We start from the raw sequence: 21,992 nt of genomic DNA on the forward strand, positions 1-21,992 counted from the left end.
ACGTAGCCAGTTGTTCACCTGCAGAATCTTATTCCGCCTCCTTGTTCCATGGCCATCCACCGGGAGGATGGATGAGAAGACCACCTGCGCTCCCAGTTCTTTCACTTTCTTGCCTAAGTTTTCAAAGTCACTGCAGATGGTTTCCAGGTCGTTTCTTGCGGTGTCATTTGTCCCCACATGTATTAGCAGTAATGGGTGGTCGTTTATAGGTCTGAAGAGTCCTGATATCCTGTCAGACACATCTTTAATTTTCTCACAACTCTCCGTTTCTTCTTCACAACATTTTTCTTTCTCCATCCAGGAGGACTCTGAGGGTGTACAACGTTGTTCTTTGTGGGCAAAGTCTTTTCTTGATATATTTTTTCATCATTCTCATGCGTGAGAGCCTGGTACTGGTTCATGAGCAGTATGGGCCCTGACCGCCTCCCGATCCTCCTGCTTCTCTGGGTCACATGTCTCCATTCCTTTGTTTCCCTGACATCTAGGAGATGTTGATGTTGCCACATGTCAGGGAAAAGATGAAAATGGCATGTTGGATTTCATCATTCCCGATCCTTTGTTGTTACAGCCTGTAAGCCACGGTCTGTTGTCCATGTGCCTTTTCAGGGACACCATAGTTGGGGGCTACAACACCGCATTGGTCTTCCTGTATTATTAGCCAGGTGCCATGTAATACTACATTTTCCAGGCAGCACTCAGAACTTTCTGAAAAAAGCATTTCCTTCAACTATGATATTCTGTTTAATATAGTAAATAATCCTATATTTCAATTACTTGAAGAGTAAAATAATAACCATAATGGAATTTAAAAAATCCCATTTTCTAGGTATGTTCAACATTAATTTACAATTATTACCCAAAGAATACAAACTAGCACATTTTATGGGCCCACGAGATGCTTTTCATATTTAAAAAAATAAAAAGTCAATTACCTTAAAAATGTAAAGTATATTTAGTGTAAATTAGGTCGTCGCAGCAAAAAATGGAACTAGATGGGAGTTCAGCGCCATCTAGTGGTTCAATACTTATTCACACGCCTTCAAAAACGACTTGAAAAAAAAGTAATTTACAGCAGAAGAGTTGGCCTGATCTGAATGACCTTACATAGTCACTGTGGAGCATTTTTACTTATTATGTTCTATTAAAGAATTATGCCATTTAAATATAGAGGTTATGTTAGTACTGTAAGACTGAACCACTAGCCATTCCTATAGTACAGATCTTTATATACCATACTGTTTATTACATTAAGATTTCAATAATGTTACAATTTTATTATTTGAGTGAAACATAATCTTTTGGCTCCTGCGTTATTGGGGTTGTTAATGCAATTGGGAACTAGCAGCACAGATGCAACATTATATTATGTTATATTTAGGGATGAGCGGACCGATGGAAGTTTGGTTCAGGTACCAGAAATGTATCCGAACTTGAACTAGAACCCGAACCCCATTAAAAACAATGGGGACCCAAATTTTTGAACCAAAATATATCAATCTCTCCCTCTCCCTATTGGCGATTATGCAAATGACACTCTGATCAAACTCTGATTAGCAAAGTGTGATCCGATTCTCTCGGATGAGGAGAAAATGGAGAAAATAAAATGTCTCCATCTTCCCCATTCTGTCAGTCAGGGCTGCACTTAGATGTCATCCGAGTGCAGGACGATGATTTCCACTCATTCATTGACTTGCATGGCCGATTACAATTTGAATATCACTTCAAACTCTGGCATTCAGTGTTTTTTTTCCTTGGAAGACTCTGTCCAAGGAAAAAAATGTTCATGTGCACGGACGGCCTCATAGAATAACATGGGGACTAGTGCTATCCGCCAAAATGACGGAGAGCACTCGGATCGATTACAACAGTCTGTACTAACCCTTCGAAAAAGAAAAATGTGAATGTAGTGAGGGATGATGACAACTGTAAATCATTGGCTGAATTAATTATATGGTTATAATGGACGGAGGCAGGAGAGGACATGTATGAAGGTGCAGAACTGTGGAGAGCTTCATAGAAAACATGATTGAGTTCGGAATTTGATTTTTAGAAGAGAAATGGTCACCAGCATAATTATCTGCAGAAAAGGGATTCAAACTATTGGCCATAAAAATAACTCTTGTTGCTGCAGTTATGAATACTTTTAGTGAAGCTGGTTTGAAAAACAAAATATTTTTGGATAAGGCCTCTTTCACACATCAGGTTTTCGCCGTCAGGCGCGATCCGGCGCTTTTGACAGAAACCGGATCCGGCGAAATGCAATGCCGGATCCGGTTTCCCCCCCATTGACTTGCATTTGCGCCGGATCGCGCCGGATGGCCATGCGTTTCATCCGGTTTTCGCCGGATCCGGCAATGTGTCGCAATGTGTCGCGATCCGGCGTCTGGAAAAAACGTCTACTGTAACGTTTTTTGTCTCCGGCGAAAAAGCCGGACACGCCGGATCCGGCGCGTCCGGCTTTTTCACACAATGAAAGCCTATGAGCGCCGCAATGCGCATGCTCAGTAGCTCTGCCCACAAGACATATATAAAAGCAAGACAGTGGGACCCACAGCCACACCCAACATGCCACCCAAGAAAGCAACCAAGCGAAGCAGGAGAAGGCAGGAGACCACTGCAGCACCATCAGCACCACCACCACCCCAAATGGAGCAGCAAATAGAACATGCTGAGGAGGGGAGGCCAGCAGCAGATGAGAGACGGTAATTATCAAATCCCCCATTCCTCCAAACTAGGGCCATGGAATATCAAGATATTCATTGGCCCTTTGTTTCTCTTTATTCAACAGCCGCCAAAGAGATGCAGCAGCAGCACCATCAGCACCACCCCAAATGGAGCAGCATGCTGAACGGGAGGGGAGTCCAGAAGCAGATGAGAGACGGTAATTATCAAATCCCCCATTCCTCCAAACTAGGGCCATGGAATATCAAGATATTCATTGGCCCTTTGTTTCTCTTTATTCAACAGCCGCCAAAGAGATGCAGCAGCAGCAGCAGCAGAAATGGCATCACTGGCAGCAGCAATACCCACAGCCATGGAGTCTGGCCATCAACAGGACAGCACATCTTCTTCTGGGAGCCCTCCCTCGCATCGTCAGCGTTTGACGGTAAGTTTTTATTTCCAAAATCCATCATCTCTGTAATATATGTCTATTCATTGCCATTTATTTCAAAACAGGAATCACAAGATGAAGAGGAGCTCCCAGAAGAAGAAGGAAGGGGTGGACAGACGCTTGGAGTGGGCTCACAATTCGTAAGTTTTTTGCATCAAACGCAGAAACACAACATCACACTACACACAACACATAGAAAACAATGTTCTGCAGACCACACACAGCAAACAAATGCCTACATCCAAACTCATAACATTTTTTGTTTTCTTCTCTACTCTTCCCAATCTGGTGCTCGGCCAAGAGGTCCTCGCAGTGCCTCCCAGGGTCGTCGGCGACAGCAACGCGGCGGTCACCAGCGTGTAAGTATAAATATTTTTGCTTTGTTTTTTTGCACTTTTTATTTCATTTCTTTTGTGGAGGCTAATTATGTTATTTTTGTCTTTTTCTTTAACAGCCTTCACAGCGTGCTCCCGACTCTGACGGTGAGGATGGAGGACTCGATGTGGACCGCCTCATCGATCTCGTCAGAGAAAGGGAGCCGCTCTGGAATATGGCTGACCGCCGCCACGCTGACCTGATCGTTACCCGACGACTCTGGGAGGAAATCTGTTCTCTCCTTGTGGGCCGCTGGGAGGACCTCGAAGCTCGGGACCAGATTAAAGAGCGTAAGTATATACAGTAACGGTTGCTTGATGTAAACCAGTGTTTCCCGAACTCCAGTCCTCGTGGTCCCCACGGATCATGTGTTCAGGATTTCTATTTACTATTGAAATCCTGAAAACATGACCCCTGGGGACCATGAGGACTGGAGTTTGTGAAACACTGATGTTGTATACTAACCACTCCTTTCTCGTTTCAGGGAACAGAATTGTGAATCGGTGGCGGTCTGTGAGGGATCGTTTCAAGAAGGAGTTCAAAAAAGAGATGCGGGCCCCGAGTGGATCTGGAGGACGCAGGAGCAAGTACAAGTACGCACAAGCCCTGTCGTTCCTCCGGGAAACAATGCTCACCAGAAGGTAAATATTACACACCACATGTAAAAAAAATGTTAGATGTAACTTTTTTTTTTCAGCCAGGGCCATACCATGTCAGTATTTTAATTGTTTTTTTTTCTCTTTATTCCACAGCACGGTGAGCAGCACTCGGGAGCCTGCACGATTGGACCCTTCTGAGGCGATCCCTGAGGAGACCGGCACCGAGGGACACTTCGACCGCCCCGGTACATCTGCACCTTCCCTGCCTTCCCACACTTTCGACCCATCTGTCCCATCCACCAGCACAGGAGCATCGTGGCCGCCTACATTACATGAAGCTGCTGGTGAGGAGATCGCTTTCCCTTTACCCCACCCTTCTGCCCCTGCCGCCTCTAGTACACCTGCGGGTACTGGGCGACAGCGGCAGAGGGGTCAGGAAAAGAGTTATGCGCAAGAGTTATTGCATCTGAATGCATCTTTCCAGAACTGTCTCAAAGTCTTGTCAGAGCAAATCTCCGCAGGCTTTCAGCAGATCAACTCCAGCATTCTGGAGGTGAAGACACTTCTGCAAACCATGCATTCAGAAGCAAGATCTTCGCCAAACCACACCTTTTTCAGGTCTGTTGTTGAGCGCATGGAAACGCTCTCTCCTGCCCAGCAGATGCATGTAATGCATTCGTGCCACGGTGCTCTACAGCAGGTTACCTCCCAACCTCCACCTCCCACCACTGTAGTTCCTCCACCTGCACCCCCTCCAGCCACTTTCCATCCTCCCCCTCCTATTACATCTGCACCCCCTCCAGCCACTTTTCATCCTCCCCCTCCTACTACATACCAGCAACCTGCCCAGTACCAGCAACCTGCCCAGTACCAGCAACCTCCCCAGTACCAGTCATCTCCCCACTTCCAGCAACCTGCCCCGTACCAAACTCCTTCCCCGTACCAAACTCCTTCCCCATACAACTTTCCATCAACATCATCTGCTCCTACAGTCCCTGCCCAACCCTCCACTCCACCGCCCACCACCTTTTCTGCCTCCCACATGTCCACCCATTCTGTAGCTTTTTCCACACCTTCACCTCTAACTGTTCCTTCCCCACCACGATCCCAGTCCTCTCTCCACACACCCAGTGTCGAAGTGTCCCGCAGCCCCTCCAGCAGTATTTCCACCCCACAGTACACAGAATTGTAATGTGTGTTTTTTGTAATAAAAATGCCCATTGGGTTTAAAACCTTTCTAAAAAAGTTTTTTTGCACTTTAAAAACATTTTACAAAAAAAAAAAAAAATTTAAATAAAAGTTAAATTATCGTTTCACAATGGTTGTCTGTCATTTCTTTCTGCGGCGAACTATGTTTTAAAAAAAGGTTAAATACAGGGTATTTCAAAGGTAAAAAGGTATTCAAAACCAGGTATAACTGTGGGTAAATTTTAGCTTTTTGCCACAGTTGTGTTCCTGGTTGTGTTTGAAGCAAAGTATTTCACTTAAAAAGTTGTGTTTATTGTTGGTGATTTCCTAACAATGTACACAACTTTTGTTAAAAGGTGAAATACTTTGCATAAAACACAACCAGGTACACACCTGTGGCCTAAAGGTAAAAATAGTAAGACCATGACAAGATAGCCAACTTTGGTTGGCAAAGGTATATACTGTTGGTCCAGAAGGTACACAAGTTTAGGGCACAAATCTTTCACACTCTATCATCCCAGTGTACTCTGCCTTGAGGTGACATAAAGTATAGTGGAAAATTGTCCCTGAAACCGTCACAGAACTTCTAGTGGTAATATTTCCAATGACAACATCCATCTTCGCCAGTAACTTGCTCTTCTCTCCAACCTGCACTTTCTTCTCTACAACCTGTCAAAGAAGGGCTGTAGGAACATGCTATATCTAGTTTTCCAGTAGCCAATCCCGTTCGGAAGGCCACAAGGGTCAATTTTAAAAACCGGATCCGGCGTAATCCGTCGAAAAACGGATAGAAAAACGGATGAACCGGATGAGACGGATCCGGTTTTGTCTGTGAAGAAAAAGACGGATCCAGCAGAAAACCGGATCCGTCACATCCGGTTTTACTAAACATTTGCCGGATCCGGCGTTCCGGCACGACGCCGGATCGCGCCTGACGCCGAAAACCTGATGTGTGAAAGTAGCCTAAGAATAAAGGCTTCACCTTGATGTTCACACTCACATATATATCATGCCATTAGAACATTGCCACATGCCAGCCTACCGAGAGAAATCTCCTCCAAAGTTGAGTAGTCAGCAGTTATGATGATAATAAGGTGTTATCTGAGCATGCTCGGCTGCTAACCGAGTGACTTCAGCATGCTCAAAAAATAAGTTTAAGTCCCCGCGGCTGCATGTCTCGTGGCTGTTGGACAAGCGGAACACATGCAGGGATTGCTTAACAAACAGGCGTCCATTTATCGTGTACACACTAGTCGGAGGCTAGCATGTCAGTATGTGTCACTGCATGAAGGGAGGGTTCTAATAGAATAAAACTTTGGATAGAGAAGTTTTTATCAAATATTTTAATTAGTGAAAATCTCTCATTTGGAACGTTTTCACAGAAAGCGAGCACTGGCCATAACCATCAGAGACAAGACTAAATCACAGGCGGAAGAATACAATCTGGATGATAGAAGCATAAAAATGTTACAGATCACAAGCAGGTCTGTATAGTGAGAAACAGAAAGAGCCTCACAGTACTTAACCCTGAAGAATGGACAGAGAGAAGTAACTTGGAGGAAGCAGAACCAAAGGCACCTCGAAGCATCAGCCAAAAAGGAAGAAAACCAGGAAAGATTAGTGCCTTACACGTCCAAGAAACGTAAGGTATGGACACATCTGGGACTGTTTTTATATGAATGCATGAATTCTGTTTAAAATCCATTTTGCAATAGGCTTCTATTACGACTTTGTACGATTTAGTGTTAACAGGCTCTTTGTTTCCCTGCACATTGCAGGCTGCTGAATGAGTTACTGAGAATACATCAGTGATCTGTACTGATGGATTGTTTGTAAGGCCGGGGTCACACTAACCGACGCAAAATACGGTCCGTAGTTTACAGGCGTAATACGGATGAATGGCCCCTAAACAGTGATCCGTATGTCATCCGTAAGCAAGGTGCGGTCGCGTATTTTGCGCATGTAAGCATCTGTATGTAATCCGTATGCCATCCATATGCTGAGATTTTCTCGCCGGCTTGCAAAATGGACATATAATGGAGCCCTATGACAGGGTTTATAACAGAAACCAAAGAATAGATATTGACACATAGAATACATATATATATATAAATATAAATATACACATGTCATTGAGACACATATATATATATATATATTTATATTTCACAGAGTTCTTCATAGCAGAATAGCCGCTAATTCAATTGCCGGCTTTTGTCAAATCATTCCCCAACCCGACATGAAATGACACATGGTTTACATACAGTAAAGCATTTCATTTCATGGTTTTTTTTGTATGTCTTTCATTAGCAATTAGATGAGGGTTGATGTTTAAAATTAGGGAGGTGTAGGTGTTAATTTAAGGTGTTAATTCGTAGTTAAAAAATGTGTGGGCTCCCGCGGTAATTTGTCAATGCGGGAGCCCACACATTTTTTTACAACGAATTAACCCCTTAAATTAACACCTACACCTCCCTAATTTTAAACATCAACCCTCATCTAATTGCTAATGAAAGACATACAAAAAAAACCATGAAATGAAATGGTTTACTGTATGTAAACCATGTGTCATTTCATGTCGGGTTGGGGAATGATTTGACAAAAGCCGGCAATTGAATTAGCGGCTATTCTGCTATGAAGAACTCTGTGAAATATAAATATATATATATATGTGTGTCTCAATGACATGTATATATATATATATATAAATATATATATGTATGTATTCTATGTGTCTATATCTATTCTTTCGTTTGTGTTATAAAACCTGTCCGTGTGATTTTACTGTATCGCGCACTGAATTGCCGGCTTTTCTAAAGGACACTGGGTGCGTATTTCTCGCAAGTCACACATCTGGTCCATGTATAATGCGTATTTTTAGCACACCCCTAGACTTGCATTGGCGTACTACGGGCGTAGTACGCTGACAAACAGAGCAAGCTGCGATTGGCACGGACCGTAGAATACAGACGAGAAATATACGGCTGATGGGAGCTGCCCCATAGAGAATAATTTGTCCGTGTGTAATGCGTGCTTTTAACGCCTCTCACTCGTCCGTATTCCTCTCTAGTGTGACCCCAGCCTAACTCTTTTATCTGACTTTTACTGAGCTGCTCTGTGCTGAAATATGACCACAGACCACATCAAAGTTAAGGTGAACTTTGATGTGGTAATAAATCAGCTGAGAAAAGCAAAATTGTTACAAACTCTCTATCAAAACCAGTAACTGGTGATTTTCACTCAATTCAAAATCATTCTATAGCTAGCAATGTGTAGGATACAAAGAGTCTCTAAAAGCCAAATGACAGCTTAATGCAAAAAATATTTTTAGGCTACAATAAAACATTTAAAAGAGTTGTCCAGGTTTACCACAAAAGTCTGCAGTTAAGGTAGTGTCACACTTAGCGATGTACCAGCAATCCCGACCAGCGATATGACGCGGTCAGGATCACTGATACATCGCTAAGTGGTCGCTAGTGAGCTGCCACACAGGCAGATCTCACCAGCGACATCGCTGGGGACGGGGGTCGCTACTTACCTGTCACACTAGGCGATCCTGCGTCCTCCCGCCCGGCTCCACGCGTCGCTCGCCTTCACAGCAGGAAGCGCCGCAGGAAGCTGATGACGAGAAGCGGTCCTGGACGTTCTCGCGCGATCAGCGATAACCAGCGGGGGAGCCGGTCGGAGGTAAGTATCAGACACAGCGATATCGCTAGCAATATCGCTATAACGTCACTAGTTATAGCGATATTGCTAGCGATATCTCTTAGTGTGACATGCCCTTTACTCTATGTGACTGCAGATTTGGGAATCCTCACAGCGCGTGTGAATTCTCCAATGCTGGAGGCAAAACCTAGCAATCATGTGACTGCAACTATGTCATATACATGTGCAGTGTATTGAGCGAGGCCGCGCACATCTATACGGAATGTAGCTGAAAGTATGCATCACATGCTTGCGGTCATATGGCCATCCGATTTTGTCACCGACACAGAGCGTGGATAGAGTTACTGCAGACTTTCTTGAAAAATCTGGACAACCCTTTTGAGTAAAAAAAATGTCCCAAAATTGTTCATATCCAAAAGCAAAATGTTTACTGAATATTTCGTACTATAAGACGCACCAGACCATAAGACGCACCTAGGCTTTAGAGGAGGAAATTAGGAAAAATATTGAAGCAAAATATTTGGTCAATTCTGTACTAATATCCCCTATCCTGGTATATATGGTCCCCTCATCCCCATCCTGGTATGCTTGGCCCCCTCATAACTATCCTGGTATGCATGACCCCCTCATCTCTATCCTGGTATGCAGGACCCCCATCCTTATCCTGGTATGATTGGACCCCATTCCCATCCTGGTATGCATGGCCACCGTCAGAGAAACATTAAAAAAGCCATTATACTTATCTTCCTGCATTCCCTCGCAGCATCTTGTTCCAGTGCCAGCAGCTAACATATGCTTGTAAGCAGCGCATGGTAGTGACATCATGTGCTGCTTACAAGCCGGAGGACAGCTGCGGGAATACTCACTGCTCTCCACGCCAGGAACATGTGCGTGGAGAGTAGTGAATATTAATTGCTCTTTAATAGCATTCTCAGCATTAACTGCAGTAGCCGGCTTCCTGCAGCCATCGGGCGTTCATGTGTTCCCGCTACTAAAGGGAATGAATATTCATTGCATTCCACACCTATGGGAGTGGAGAACAGTGAATATTCATTGCCTTAAGTAGCGGGCAAATGCAAAAGCCAGGCAGCTGCAGTAAGATGGTTGCTGCGGGTAACAGCGTGTACGCTATTAAAGAGAAATTAATATTTACTGCTCTCCACTCCCATGGGCATGGAATGCAGTGAATTCTCATTTCTCTTTAGCAGCGGGCACAGGAGTAAACCGCAGCCGCCAGCTCCTACCTACTGTGACCTGCTGCCGCTCCCCCACCTCCTCATCCACAATCAGAGCAGGTACATCCAGAATATAAGACCCCATTTTCCTCCACATTTTTGGAGGTAAAAAGTGTGCCTTATAGCAGAAAAAAACAGTATACTATATCAATTTGGTGAGGGTGAGTGTAGAAGGGTTACAAAGCTGTACATGTATTACATGTATTACTTTCCACAAATCACAGTAATTGCATACTTATTGTGCTAATATGCAGACTAGACCCAACATAAGGTTTCTCTCTTGTACCTTTACATCTTTTTTTCTATCCATCTGCCCCTCTGTACATTCAGCTGCACAGAGCTGAATTGGCAGTCCTATTCTTATTTGCTAAAACGACATAAAACTACATGATAGAAAATAAATAATACTACATGATAGAAAACAGATTCATAAGTGCAAATAGAGGAAATCAGAGGGTTGCCTAAAGTAAAACATGGTGGTGGCAGTGTCCTTATGTGGGGCTGCATGAGTGCTGCTGGTGTTGGGGGTCTACATTTCATTGATGATATCATGAATTCACAAATGTACTGCTGTATATTGAATAGAAGATACTCCATCACTGCATGTCCTTGGTAGACGTGAACTTTTCCAACAGGACAATTATCTCAAACACACATCTGTGGCATTTCTGAATAAGAACTAAGCAAGTGTTTCATTAGCCAAGTATGTCTCTTGATCTGAACCCAACCAAACACCTGTAGGGCATTCTGAACAGACAAGTTCTTAACACTCTCCATCCAGCATCCAAGCTCTAAAAGAGGTCGTTCCTGAAGAATGGAAAAAGATGTTGCAATATGTCGCCAACACATTCATCCCATGCCTAGAAGAAATCATGGAGGAGATGCAAAATACTACATGTAGTAGTTTTTGATGTTGGGTGTATTCATTTTGCATCAACTGATTTGAGTAAAACTGAAGATTTTGTAATTTAAATTATATTATTAACCTTACGTTCATGTTATGGGTATGAAAATAATGTTCTATGAAGCTCAGTCTTGTCAAAATTGTGCATCCTCATTTATGCTGCGCACTGTACATAAGAAAGTAGTACAGACCAACATAATAATATAATTTTATCTTATAAATGGAATTAGCAGATTACTATGATGCTTTGCACTTGTAATATTATTTGATTTAAACATGTGAGTATTCACTTGTCAGACTGCCAGGAATTAAGTGTGCCATCTGGATAGCAAATATGCCAACTGCCATTTATTCTTAGACCAAACATCAAAGCCACGTAATATTACACAGTTATTCTTTCACCATTGTTTCATCATCGTCCTCCACTGTTCTGCTTTCTTGCCATAGCCGCACTGTTATGAATAAGATGCATTCATTTTAAGTTAGGAAAAGGGTAACCAAATTTTGGAAGTAAAGTTGTACCAGACTGAGAATCATAAGAAACTATTCTTAACTATTGATACACCAAGTATAATTCTGATATGGTAAGTAAAATCAGTAAAGACTTACAGGGGTTTATATTAAAGTGGAGGAAACCTTGATGTGAAGACAGAAGAATTATCGGAGGTTGCTGATGACAACCACCTTTGTAGCGTGCATTTATCCAACCCATTTACTTTGAGCCCTTTACGACCATATCCCAGGTTATTTCATTGATCCGTGTTTGGTAACTACAGTATAAAGTATCTGGAGAGTGATGACAGCCACTGAGAGAGTGATGAGGTTAACCTTAGCAAGGACTTTTTATGTTAACTTCATAGCAGAAAACCGGCACAATCAATAAAGAAAGTGAGAACTTCACCTCTGGAGACAACCTTCATTGACTGAAGAAGAAAGAACATCTACAGATATGTTTCTTCACATTCTTGACTTGTGCAACATTTCACTTTTAGCTTCTGGTAGCACTAGAAGCACCCATCATGGTTTAGCAAGCAAACAATAGGTAGCAGAGCAATTGGTATGTTTTGGTAGAAACATCTCCAGTGGTCAGTCGGTTCCCTTCAACACTTGTACCGGCTAACTAAACTATAGAGAAATAATGTAAGTTAGTTACTGTATAGTTTGGAACCATTGTTCGCAGCAATGTTAGCAATGAAGCACAAAAAATTAGCTTATCTCAATAAGTTGGGCTTCTACAGTAAGTTTTGTCACCGGGTAGCCTCCCTTCTTATGTGCCATTCTAATCTTACTATGGCCCTAACCACACTAGTTGCAGGCCACCCTCTACATTCAAATATACTGTACATACAATTACTTGGAAAAATTACTAATATTTCTTGCTGTGAGCTTTCCATTCGTCAGGGCTAACTACACATCATTATTAATCGACACCATAAGAGAATAGAAGAACCTTTGTATCATATCTCAACAGAGAAATATGCTTCCGTCTCCACTTTTGAGCCATTCATCTCTCCCCTGCCTCAGAAATCATCATTCAATTAGAAATACAGCTAAAATACATGAGGACAGGTGCAGACGGGTGTGTGTTCTCTCATCCAAGAGAATCGGGTCAACTATGTAAATCATATTCTGGTCAAACTTTGATCAGAGTGATGAGAGTTTGAGCTGATTCTCTCAGATGAAGAGAAGATGAGAAAAAAGAAATTCTTCAACTTCTCTAATCTGTCAGTCCATGGAAATCGAACAACACAGATGACATCTAAGTGCAGTCCAATGTTTTCCACAGATTCATTGACTTGCATGGCGGAGTGCGAACCAACGATCAGATCAAAATCAGGCATGTTGCGACAGGAAAAAACTGGACAATGCGCACGACCCCATAGACAAACATTGGTTCTAGATGTTCTGCAGCTCACAATTGGACCAAAAATATGGTCGGCTGTACAAGCCTTGAAGATATGTGGGATTGCCATCTCACTGAGGTATCAGATTACAGTTGTCTATTAAAGTCTATAGAAAGGTGAGGGAGAGGAGCACAGTGACAAGTTGCATGAGGTAGAGGCACACTGACCACTACTGCGGCTTTTTAGTAAGCAGTTGACGAATTGGACTCTGAGGCTTTGATTCTTCGTTGCCTTTGCACCTATCTTTTGTCTATTGCTGTGTGTTTTTCACCTTTTTATTGTTTTCAGCAATTCATTATTTTATTTGTGCATTTTTTTATTTGTTATTTTATATGTGCTCGCGTGATTTTTCCTTGTATTCCACTTTATGAGTGGTGTTTAGCAATTTCAGATGTTTTTAATATATAAGATGGCTGGACCATCAATGTAAATACATCATTGTAAATACACACCTGTACTTTGTATCTCACCCACCTCTTTGTAGATTGTAAGCTCTCACGAGCAGGGTCGTCTTATTTTGCATTAATTATTGTATTGTTAACGTTGTTACTTACAACTTGTGTTTTGAAACTGTTAAACTGTAAAGCGCTGTGGAATATGTTGGCGCTTTATAAAGATTATTATTATTTTTACCTGATAACTCAATAGAGACTTTTAAAAAGTTGCAAACATTGAAACAACATCACTCCAGTCCTCCCCCTTTCCTCTTCCCGGTGTATTTTTGAGTATGTCAAACTTTTTGGCTAAATGTTTGCACCATTTCGCACAATGTGCAACTTTTGTCCTCCAAAAAGTTGCATAACCAGTTCAATACAGAAAAAAATACCATTTTGCTCGTGCACCATTTTGAAGAATTGAGAGCAAAAAATGACATACCACAACACAAGAAAACTGACTTAAAAAAATGAAATACAGCAAGTGTATTTTCACAATAGTTTTTTTGGATTTTTAATTTACCATGTTCACAATATGGTAAAACTGACCTCACCTGTTAATATGATTCCCCAGGTCAGTACGAGTACACAGCTACCAAATATGAACCTTTTTGTTTTATTTAAGTGGTGAAAAAAAATCCAAATTTTGAATGAAAAAAGTTTTTGCGTTAGTTGTCATTTTCCAAGGCCTGTAGTGTTTCCATTTTTCAGGATCTGGGGCTGGGCGAGGGCTTATGCTTTGCGCCCTGAGCTAACAATTTTGTTGATAACATTTTGATCACCTCTTATTGTATTTTATTGCAATGTTGTGGCGGCCAAAAAAATGTAATTCTGGAGTTTCCATTTTTTTCTTGTTTTGCCGTTTATAGATCTGGTGTTTTATTTTATATTTTGATAGATCGGACATTTCTGAAAGCATCTATACCAAAGTTTTAAATTGTTTTATGTTCAATGAGGCAAAAAGAGGGGCTATTTGCACTTTTGTGTTTTTTCTATATTTTTTAAAACTTTTTTCACTTTTTACTTTATTTAATAGTCCCCTTAGAAGACATGAGTCTGCGATTGTTCGATCACCTGTTCTACACAGCAGGGCTTCAGCACTGATATGTATTGCACAAATCACAATCTCCTATGAACACCAGCAACAGGAACAGGGGGGTCTTCTGCAGATTCCAGGTGTCATGGCAGCCCATCACGATCACGTGACTGGGCGCCAATGTGTGGCCATAATGATTCGTTTACTGCCCACATTGTTTGACAGTGGGATTTCACTGGTTAACAGCCATGGGTGGACCTGCAATCCACGCGCAGCTGTTAAAGTCACATGATGGCTGGTTAAATAAGCCGTCATGTGCGAGGAAAGATGTAGGCTCAGCTTCGGACACGACAAATAACAAATATATTGAACTCAGATGTTCGGGTACTTTTTGTCATTTTCAGCCTTGATTCAGAGATATCCTAATTAGAGTTGAGCGAAACGGGTCGAAAAATTTCAAAAGTCGCCGACTTTTGGCAAAGTCGGGTTTCATGAAACGAAACCCGACCCTAGGATGAGGTCGGCCACAAGGTCGGCGACTTACGCGCCAAAGTCGCGTTTCAAAAGTTTGTTTTGCGCTCTTTTTCAGCCAATCAGGATCCACGGACACTGTGGGCAACGTGATGACATAGGCAGGGGTCACCACCATCTTTCAGAAGGGCATGCAAGTGATTGGCTTGCTTTGGGGGGCGTCACAGGGGGTATAAAAGGGCGTGCACGCCGACCGCCATGTTACTCATGCTGATCTCAGAATAGGGAGAGCTGCTGCTGATGATGATTTTGTAGGGAGAGCGTTAGGCAGGGAAGAAGACACCAAAAACTGCTTCTGCTGCTAACGATTTTGCCTGTACAACACACCAGTCACTGTGTGTGCAGTGCAAGGGGAGGCTATATAGTGGTGTATCAGTGGTGTTGGTTGTTGGGCTGCCTTCTAAGGCTTCCTGACATTCCTGCATTGCTGTTTACCCACTGCTCCGCAAACTGCTTTTTTAAAAGCAATCCCAATTTTTTTTTTTGTCCTGCTGAGAAGAAAAAAAAACTGCTTCTGCTGCTAGCGATTTTGCCTGTACAACACACCAGTCACTGTGTGTGCAGTGCAAGGGGAGGCTATATAGTGGTGTATCAGTGGTGTTGGTTGTTGGGCTGCCTTCTAAGGCTTCCTGACATTCCTGCATTGCTGTTTACCCACTGCTCCGCAAACTGCTTTTTTAAAAGCAATCCCAATTTTTTTTTTTGTCCTGCTGAGGTACTGAGCGTGCATTTTTTCACACCATACAGCGGTGTACGCTCCTCACACAGTACCGTGTAACGGCTGTTATCACAGCCACAGTGAAGCTATCAGTTTGTCACTCTGTGAGAATAAAACGAGGACATGTTCCGTTCTTACAGACCTGCACTCTAGGGAGATTCCTATTCTGCCCAATTCTACATACACCTTGTGATACACTAGCCAATTTCTGCCTGTGACATAGCGCTGTGATATTCAGTGGGCCTCACACAATCTAAAAGTGTCCAGTGTCCACAAGTGTCTGCTGAAATTCAAAATCTCCATTATCCTCTAGTCACTTTTGTCACAGCTGTGCCATCGAGCCTGTGACATAGTGCTCAGATATCAGTGGGCCTCACACAATCCAAAAGTGTCCAGTGTCCACAAGTGTGTGCAGAAATTCAAAATCTCCCTTATCCTCTAGTCACTTTGGTCACAGCTGTGCCATCGAGCCTGTGACAGAGCGCTCAGATATTCAGTGGGCCTCACACAATCCAAAAGTGTCCAGTGTCCACAAGTGTCTGCAGAAATTCAAAATCTCCCCTGTCCTATAGACATCTTGTACCTTGTTTTACATTACTATATAGTTTGTTGGATTTTGTCTACATTTCTACCAAAAATGAGGAAGGCTGGTGGAAGAGGCCGTGGAATTGGGCGGGGGTTGGCAGCTGGTAATGATGGTGTTGGTGGTGGATCTGATGGTAGTGGCAAGAGCAAAATAGGACCGAATGCAGGAGGTGTTGAGCCTGCGTCATCGTCTGGCTACATAAGGCCTCGAACGCTTAGTTTTCTAGGAGTTGGCAAACCGCTTTTAAAGCCAGAGCATCAGGAAAAAGTTTTGTCTCACATTGCTGACTCAGCCTCCAGCTCTATCGCCTCCTCTTCTTCAGTTGTAAAAAGTAAAAGCACTGAGTCATCATTGGAGGCTCATGTTCATGAACCACACCTTTCCTTGTGTCCTTCACCCCAACCAAGATTGAAGGATGACACAGGCCATACTACTGATTACTCCATGGAGCTGTTTTCACATACCATGCCTGGATTATCAAGTGAAATGGTGAATTACCCAGGCCAAGATGAATCTGACATGGAGTGCACTGATGCACAGCCGCTGATGGATGATTCTGCTGGTAAATTCACTCAGAGCACTACATTGTCCTCGCAGTGTACAGAGCCAGATTCTGACCCTGATGAGACTCAGGTGCCCCTTCCCGCACACTATACCACCATACACGGTGACACAGAGGAAGGTGCACATGACATAGAAGAGGAGGTGATGGATGACCCAGTTGTTGACCCAGATTGGCATCCATTGGGGGAAGAGGGTGCTGCTTCCAATAGCTCAGATGAGGAGCATCCACAGCAGACATCGACATCACAACAGCTGTTATCTGGCAGGCCCGGAGCACTCCAAAGACAGGTTCCAAACATCAAAAGAGTTGCTGGACAGCTTGTTCAGAGGGTCAAAAGATCACAGTGTGCTAGGCCGCAAAATGTCTGCCAAAGTAGGAAGAGTGCAGTGTGGCACTTTTTTGAACAAAATCCTCATGATCAGGCCAAGGTTATCTGTAAGAAGTGCGCAAAGACCTTTAGCCGAGGGAAAAATCTGAAAAATTTGAATACCAGTTGCATGCTTAGACATTTAACCAGCATGCACTTGCAAGCGTGGACACAACACCAAACCTCAAGTGCCACATGTGCAACTGATCACAACGAAGGTAGTCAGCAACGCTACATTGTTTCCCCCACTGTAAGCCCACCGGTTAGCACAGCAGCAAATGTTGAGGTGTCGTTGCAAGGCCACAGCAGTCAGGGAATCCCACTGTTATATCAACGAAAGACTGATTCTAGGCCATCAGAAAGAACACCAACTCCATCACCATCATCAACCCTCTCTCAGTCCGCCCTGTCCACCGCTACTTCCACCATATGCAGCTCTCAAATCCAGCTCACCCTCCCAGACACTATGAGTAGGTCAAGAAAGTACTCAGACTCTCATCCGCGTACACTGGGTTTGAACGCCCACATTGCCAAACTAATCTCGTTTGAGATGATGCCCTTTCGGTTGGTGGAAAGCGCAGCTTTCCGCGAACTCATGGCCTATGCAGTACCACGCTATGACCTACCCAGTCGCCACTTCTTCTCTCGCAAAGCCATCCCAGCCCTCCACCATCATGTGAAAGACCGCATTGTCCATGCACTCAAGCAGTCAGTGAGCGGAAAGGTGCACCTCACAACTGATGCATGGTCCAGTCGGCATGGCCAGGGCCGTTACGTGTCCATCACTGCGCACTGGGTTAATGTGGTGGATGCAGGGTCCACAGGGGACAGCGGTGGTGGGACAGTGCTGCCTAGCCCACGGTATAGGAAACAGTTGGCTGTAGGCGTTCGACCCTCCTCCTCCTCCACCTCCTCCAGAAGCGAAAGCTCGTCCACAGAGCGCAGTCGTACGAGCACTCCATCTGCAGCTGCCACTGTTGCACACGAGGTGTCCCCCTATCGAGCAGCTAGTGGAAAGCGTCAGCAGGCAGTGTTGCAGATGATGTGTTTGGGCGACAGACACACCGCCGAGGTGCTGGCCGAGTACTTTCAGCGACAAACTGAGTCATGGCTGGGCAGTGTACATCTTGAGGCAGGCAAGGTAGTTAGTGATAACGGCCGTAATTTTGTGGCAGCCATAGCCTTTTCAAAACTCAGCCATATACCTTGCTTGGCTCACACCTTGAACCTGGTGGTGCAGTGCTTCCTCAAAAATTATCCGGAGTTAACAGCCCTGCTCCAGAAGGTGCGAAGACTGTGCGCGCACATCTGCCGGTCGCCTGTACACTCCGTTCGTATGCAGAAGCTGCAGCGATTGCTCCACCTTCCCAACCACCGCCTCATTATCGACATTGCAACAAGGTGGAACTCCACCCTGCACATGGTGGAGCGGCTGTGCGAGCAGAGGCAGGCTATAATGCATTTGTGGGAGGATACACGGCCAGGCACTTTGAGAGCAGACATGGAGTTGACCGGTGTGCAGTGGTCGAAGCTGAAAGACCTCTGTAAAGTCCTTCAGTGTTTTGAGGAATGCACACGGCTGGTAAGTGCAGACGACGCCATCCTAAGCATGAGCATCCCACTTATGCGTCTGCTCATGCAAACTTTGACGCACCTTAAGGAGCAGGCTTCTGCAGCCAATGTTGATGAGGAGGAAGAGGAGGAGGGAATCCTTGATGACATTCAGCCATTGTCTGCTCAGTGACCTCTCTTGGACGAGGTGGAGGAAGAAGAGGAGGAGGAGGAGGATGATGGGGATGATTACTTAGGGGAGGAGGATGCATCTCGTGGGGCAAGTGAAAATGTTGGCGTGGCAAGGTCTAGTACAGGGTTTGTGCGTGACTGGAGGGATGTGGATTTGCCAGAAAGTGCTCCTCCAACCAGCACTCGCAGTGCATCATTGACACCGGGAACATTGGCCCACATGTCAGATTATGCCTTGCAGATCCTAAAAAGGGACCCCCGCATTGCCAAAATGATGAGCGATGACGACTACTGGTTGGCCAGCATCCTGGATCCACGCTATAAAGGCAAATTACAAAACATCATGCCACAGGAGAACCTTGACCTAATATTGGCTAATAAACAAGCAACTCTGGTAAATCGGTTGCTTGAGGCATTCCCAGCACACAGCAGCGGTGATGGTTCTCACACGAGCCGTACGGGCCGGGGGCAGCTTGGCAGAGGTGTTCGTGGTGCACACAGCAGAAGTGGCGTTGGAGACAGGGGTTTCATGACAATGTTGTGGACTGATTTTTCAAGTACCGCTCACACAACTGGTAATACTGCATCGATGGAAAGTGACAGGAGACAGCAGTTGTCAACTATGGTTACAAACTACTTTTCCTCCCATATCGATGTTCTCCCACACAGGTCATTCCCCTTTGACTATTGGGCCGCTAAACTGGACACCTGGCCTTAATTGGCACAATATGCCTTACAGGAGCTCGCTTGCCCAGCTGCAAGTGTGCTATCGGAAAGAGTCTTCAGTGCAGCTGGATCAATCCTGACAGAAAAAAGGACCCGTCTGTCAACCCAAAATGTGGATGATCTAACCTTCATTAAAATGAACCACGCATGGGTTTCCAAGGATTTTGTCCCACCTTCCCCTGATGACACATAGGGTGACAGAAAAATGGCTTGCTTTGGTCCACCTCTTCCTGGGACTTGACCTATTTCACCTTTTGCATCAGCTGAATGTCCAACATCAACATATGCCACTTTCTAAAACTCCCTAACTGTGCTGCCTCCCCCCCCCATGGCCGGGGTCACCACCTAGCGCACGACACCGTGCGAGTGCCGTTGCCCTGGACAGGTGGGTAGGCTGACTCTTGGGCGCGGGCACTGGCACAGGGTCCTTCATAGTGCAATCAAGTGTCTCTGACGGTGGTGGTGCACACCCGCCATCAGACACACCGCCGTACTATGAGGGGCCCAGTGCCAGTACTGACGCCCACGAGTGGGCCCCCCTTGCTTGGGCAGGGCCCCAGCCTTTGCAATCTTTACCTCTCCATGCTCCTCCGCTGTGTAGTCTGGGCCGTCAAATCCATACTGTGCCTGACACCGTCTGAGCCTGCCTCCTGATGTATAGACATATATTTTGAATGTGTACGCTATCCATACATGTTATCCGGGGAAACGGTGCCCTTTCTAACCTTTGTGCAATCACGTGCAATCCATACTGGGCCTAACACCGTCTGAGCCTGCCTCCTGATGTATAGACATATATTTTGAATGTGTACGCTATCCATACATGTTATCCGGGGAAACGGTACCCTTTCTAACCTTTGTGCAATCACGTGCACTCCATACTGGGCCTAACACCGTCTGAGCCTGCCTCCTGATGTATAGGCATATATTTTGAATGTGTACGCTATCCATACATGTTATCCGGGGAAACGGTACCCTTTCTAACCTTTGTGCAATCACGTGCAATCCATACTGGGCCTAACACCATCTGAGCCTGCCTCCTGATGTATAGACATATATTTTGAATGTGTACGCTATCCATACATGTTATCCGGTGATACGGTACCCTTTCTAACCTTTGTGCAATCATGTGCAATCCATACTGGGCCTAACACCGTCTGAGCCTGCCTCCTGATGTATAGACACATATTTTGAATGTGTACGCTATCCATACATGTTATCTGGGGATACGGTACCCTTTCTAACCTTTGTGCAATCACGTGCAATCCATACTGGGCCTAACACCGTCTGAGCCTGCCTCCTGATGTATAGACATATATTTTGAATGTGTACGCTATCCATACATGTTATCCGGGGAAACGGTACCCTTTCTAACCTTTGTGCAATCACGTGCAATCCATACTGGGCCTAACACCGTCTGAGCCTGCCTCCTGATGTATAGACATATATTTTGAATGTGTACGCTATCCATACATGTTATCCGGGGATACGGTACCCTTTCTAACCTTTGTGCAATCACGTGCAATCCATACTGGGCCTAACACCGTCTGAGCCTGCCTCCTGATGTATAGACAGATATTTTGAATGTGTACGCTATCCATACATGTTATCTGGGGATACGGTACCCTTCCTCACCTTTGTGCAATCACGTGTAATCCATACTGGGCGTGAGAACGGCTGGCGAGCTGTTAAGCAAGCTACAGCACCTGTGGTTTGCACACGTAAGTTTTTCATTTTTTCAGGAATGACGGTTAGGCCTAATTCCGGAACTGCGGTTGACCTGCACTTACTGGGAAATCATTGTTCACGGGTAATAATTGTAATCAGTGATCCCCATCACTAACGTTGTTCAGCGGGTTATCTGCACCTGTAAGCGACAAACGCTGGCCTTTTCAGTGTAGCGCACATGCAGCCACGGACATGTAAGGGCATGACACACCAGTTATTGGCCAATCTCATGTGCCAGAGCCTCACGTGTCCCTCTAGTAAGCCGGACTCGGACCGCGGGGCATGACGGAGTCTCGTTCGTTAACGGAATTAAGCTTGCAATGTGTGCATCTGTTCTGTAGCTGGCATGGTTGAGGTTTCCCAGGTGGAGTCGAATTTAACCGTAGGCTCCACTCCTGGTGGTGCCCTTCTGGACATTCCTTTAAGGTTCAGCTTTGCAACCATACTGCCCACGTAAAACAAACACTTTGCCTTCATGAACGCTGTTTGGAGGGTCATGACTCGTGGGAATAACGCCGCCCAATCAGTTAACCTGCTAGAGAGATCGTTCGTTGCTCCCAAGCATGACATCACAC

At 44.6% G+C, this 21,992-nt stretch overlaps 2 protein-coding genes across 3 annotated transcripts in view; one reads left to right on the forward strand and one right to left on the reverse strand.

Annotated features, from left to right (window-relative positions):
• The window catches only part of RAP1GAP2 (RAP1 GTPase activating protein 2), a 1,085,931-nt gene that overhangs the window by 753,128 nt on the left and 310,811 nt on the right, over nucleotides 1-21,992 (reverse strand). The window lies entirely within an intron of this gene.
• Nucleotides 2,432-4,423, forward strand: LOC141080401 (uncharacterized). Its single transcript, XM_073565583.1, has 6 exons — nucleotides 2,432-2,881; nucleotides 2,968-3,106; nucleotides 3,178-3,251; nucleotides 3,387-3,471; nucleotides 3,567-3,777; nucleotides 3,972-4,423. Exons 1-6 carry the CDS (start codon nucleotides 2,832-2,834, stop codon nucleotides 4,130-4,132), a joined length of 720 nt encoding a protein of 239 aa, XP_073421684.1. The 5' UTR covers nucleotides 2,432-2,831; the 3' UTR covers nucleotides 4,133-4,423.

This window comes from Dendrobates tinctorius, unplaced genomic scaffold (genome assembly GCF_039654945.1).
Source record: "Dendrobates tinctorius isolate UK_male_01 unplaced genomic scaffold, ASM3965494v1 ptg000016l, whole genome shotgun sequence".
Lineage (NCBI taxonomy): Eukaryota > Metazoa > Chordata > Amphibia > Anura > Dendrobatidae > Dendrobates > Dendrobates tinctorius.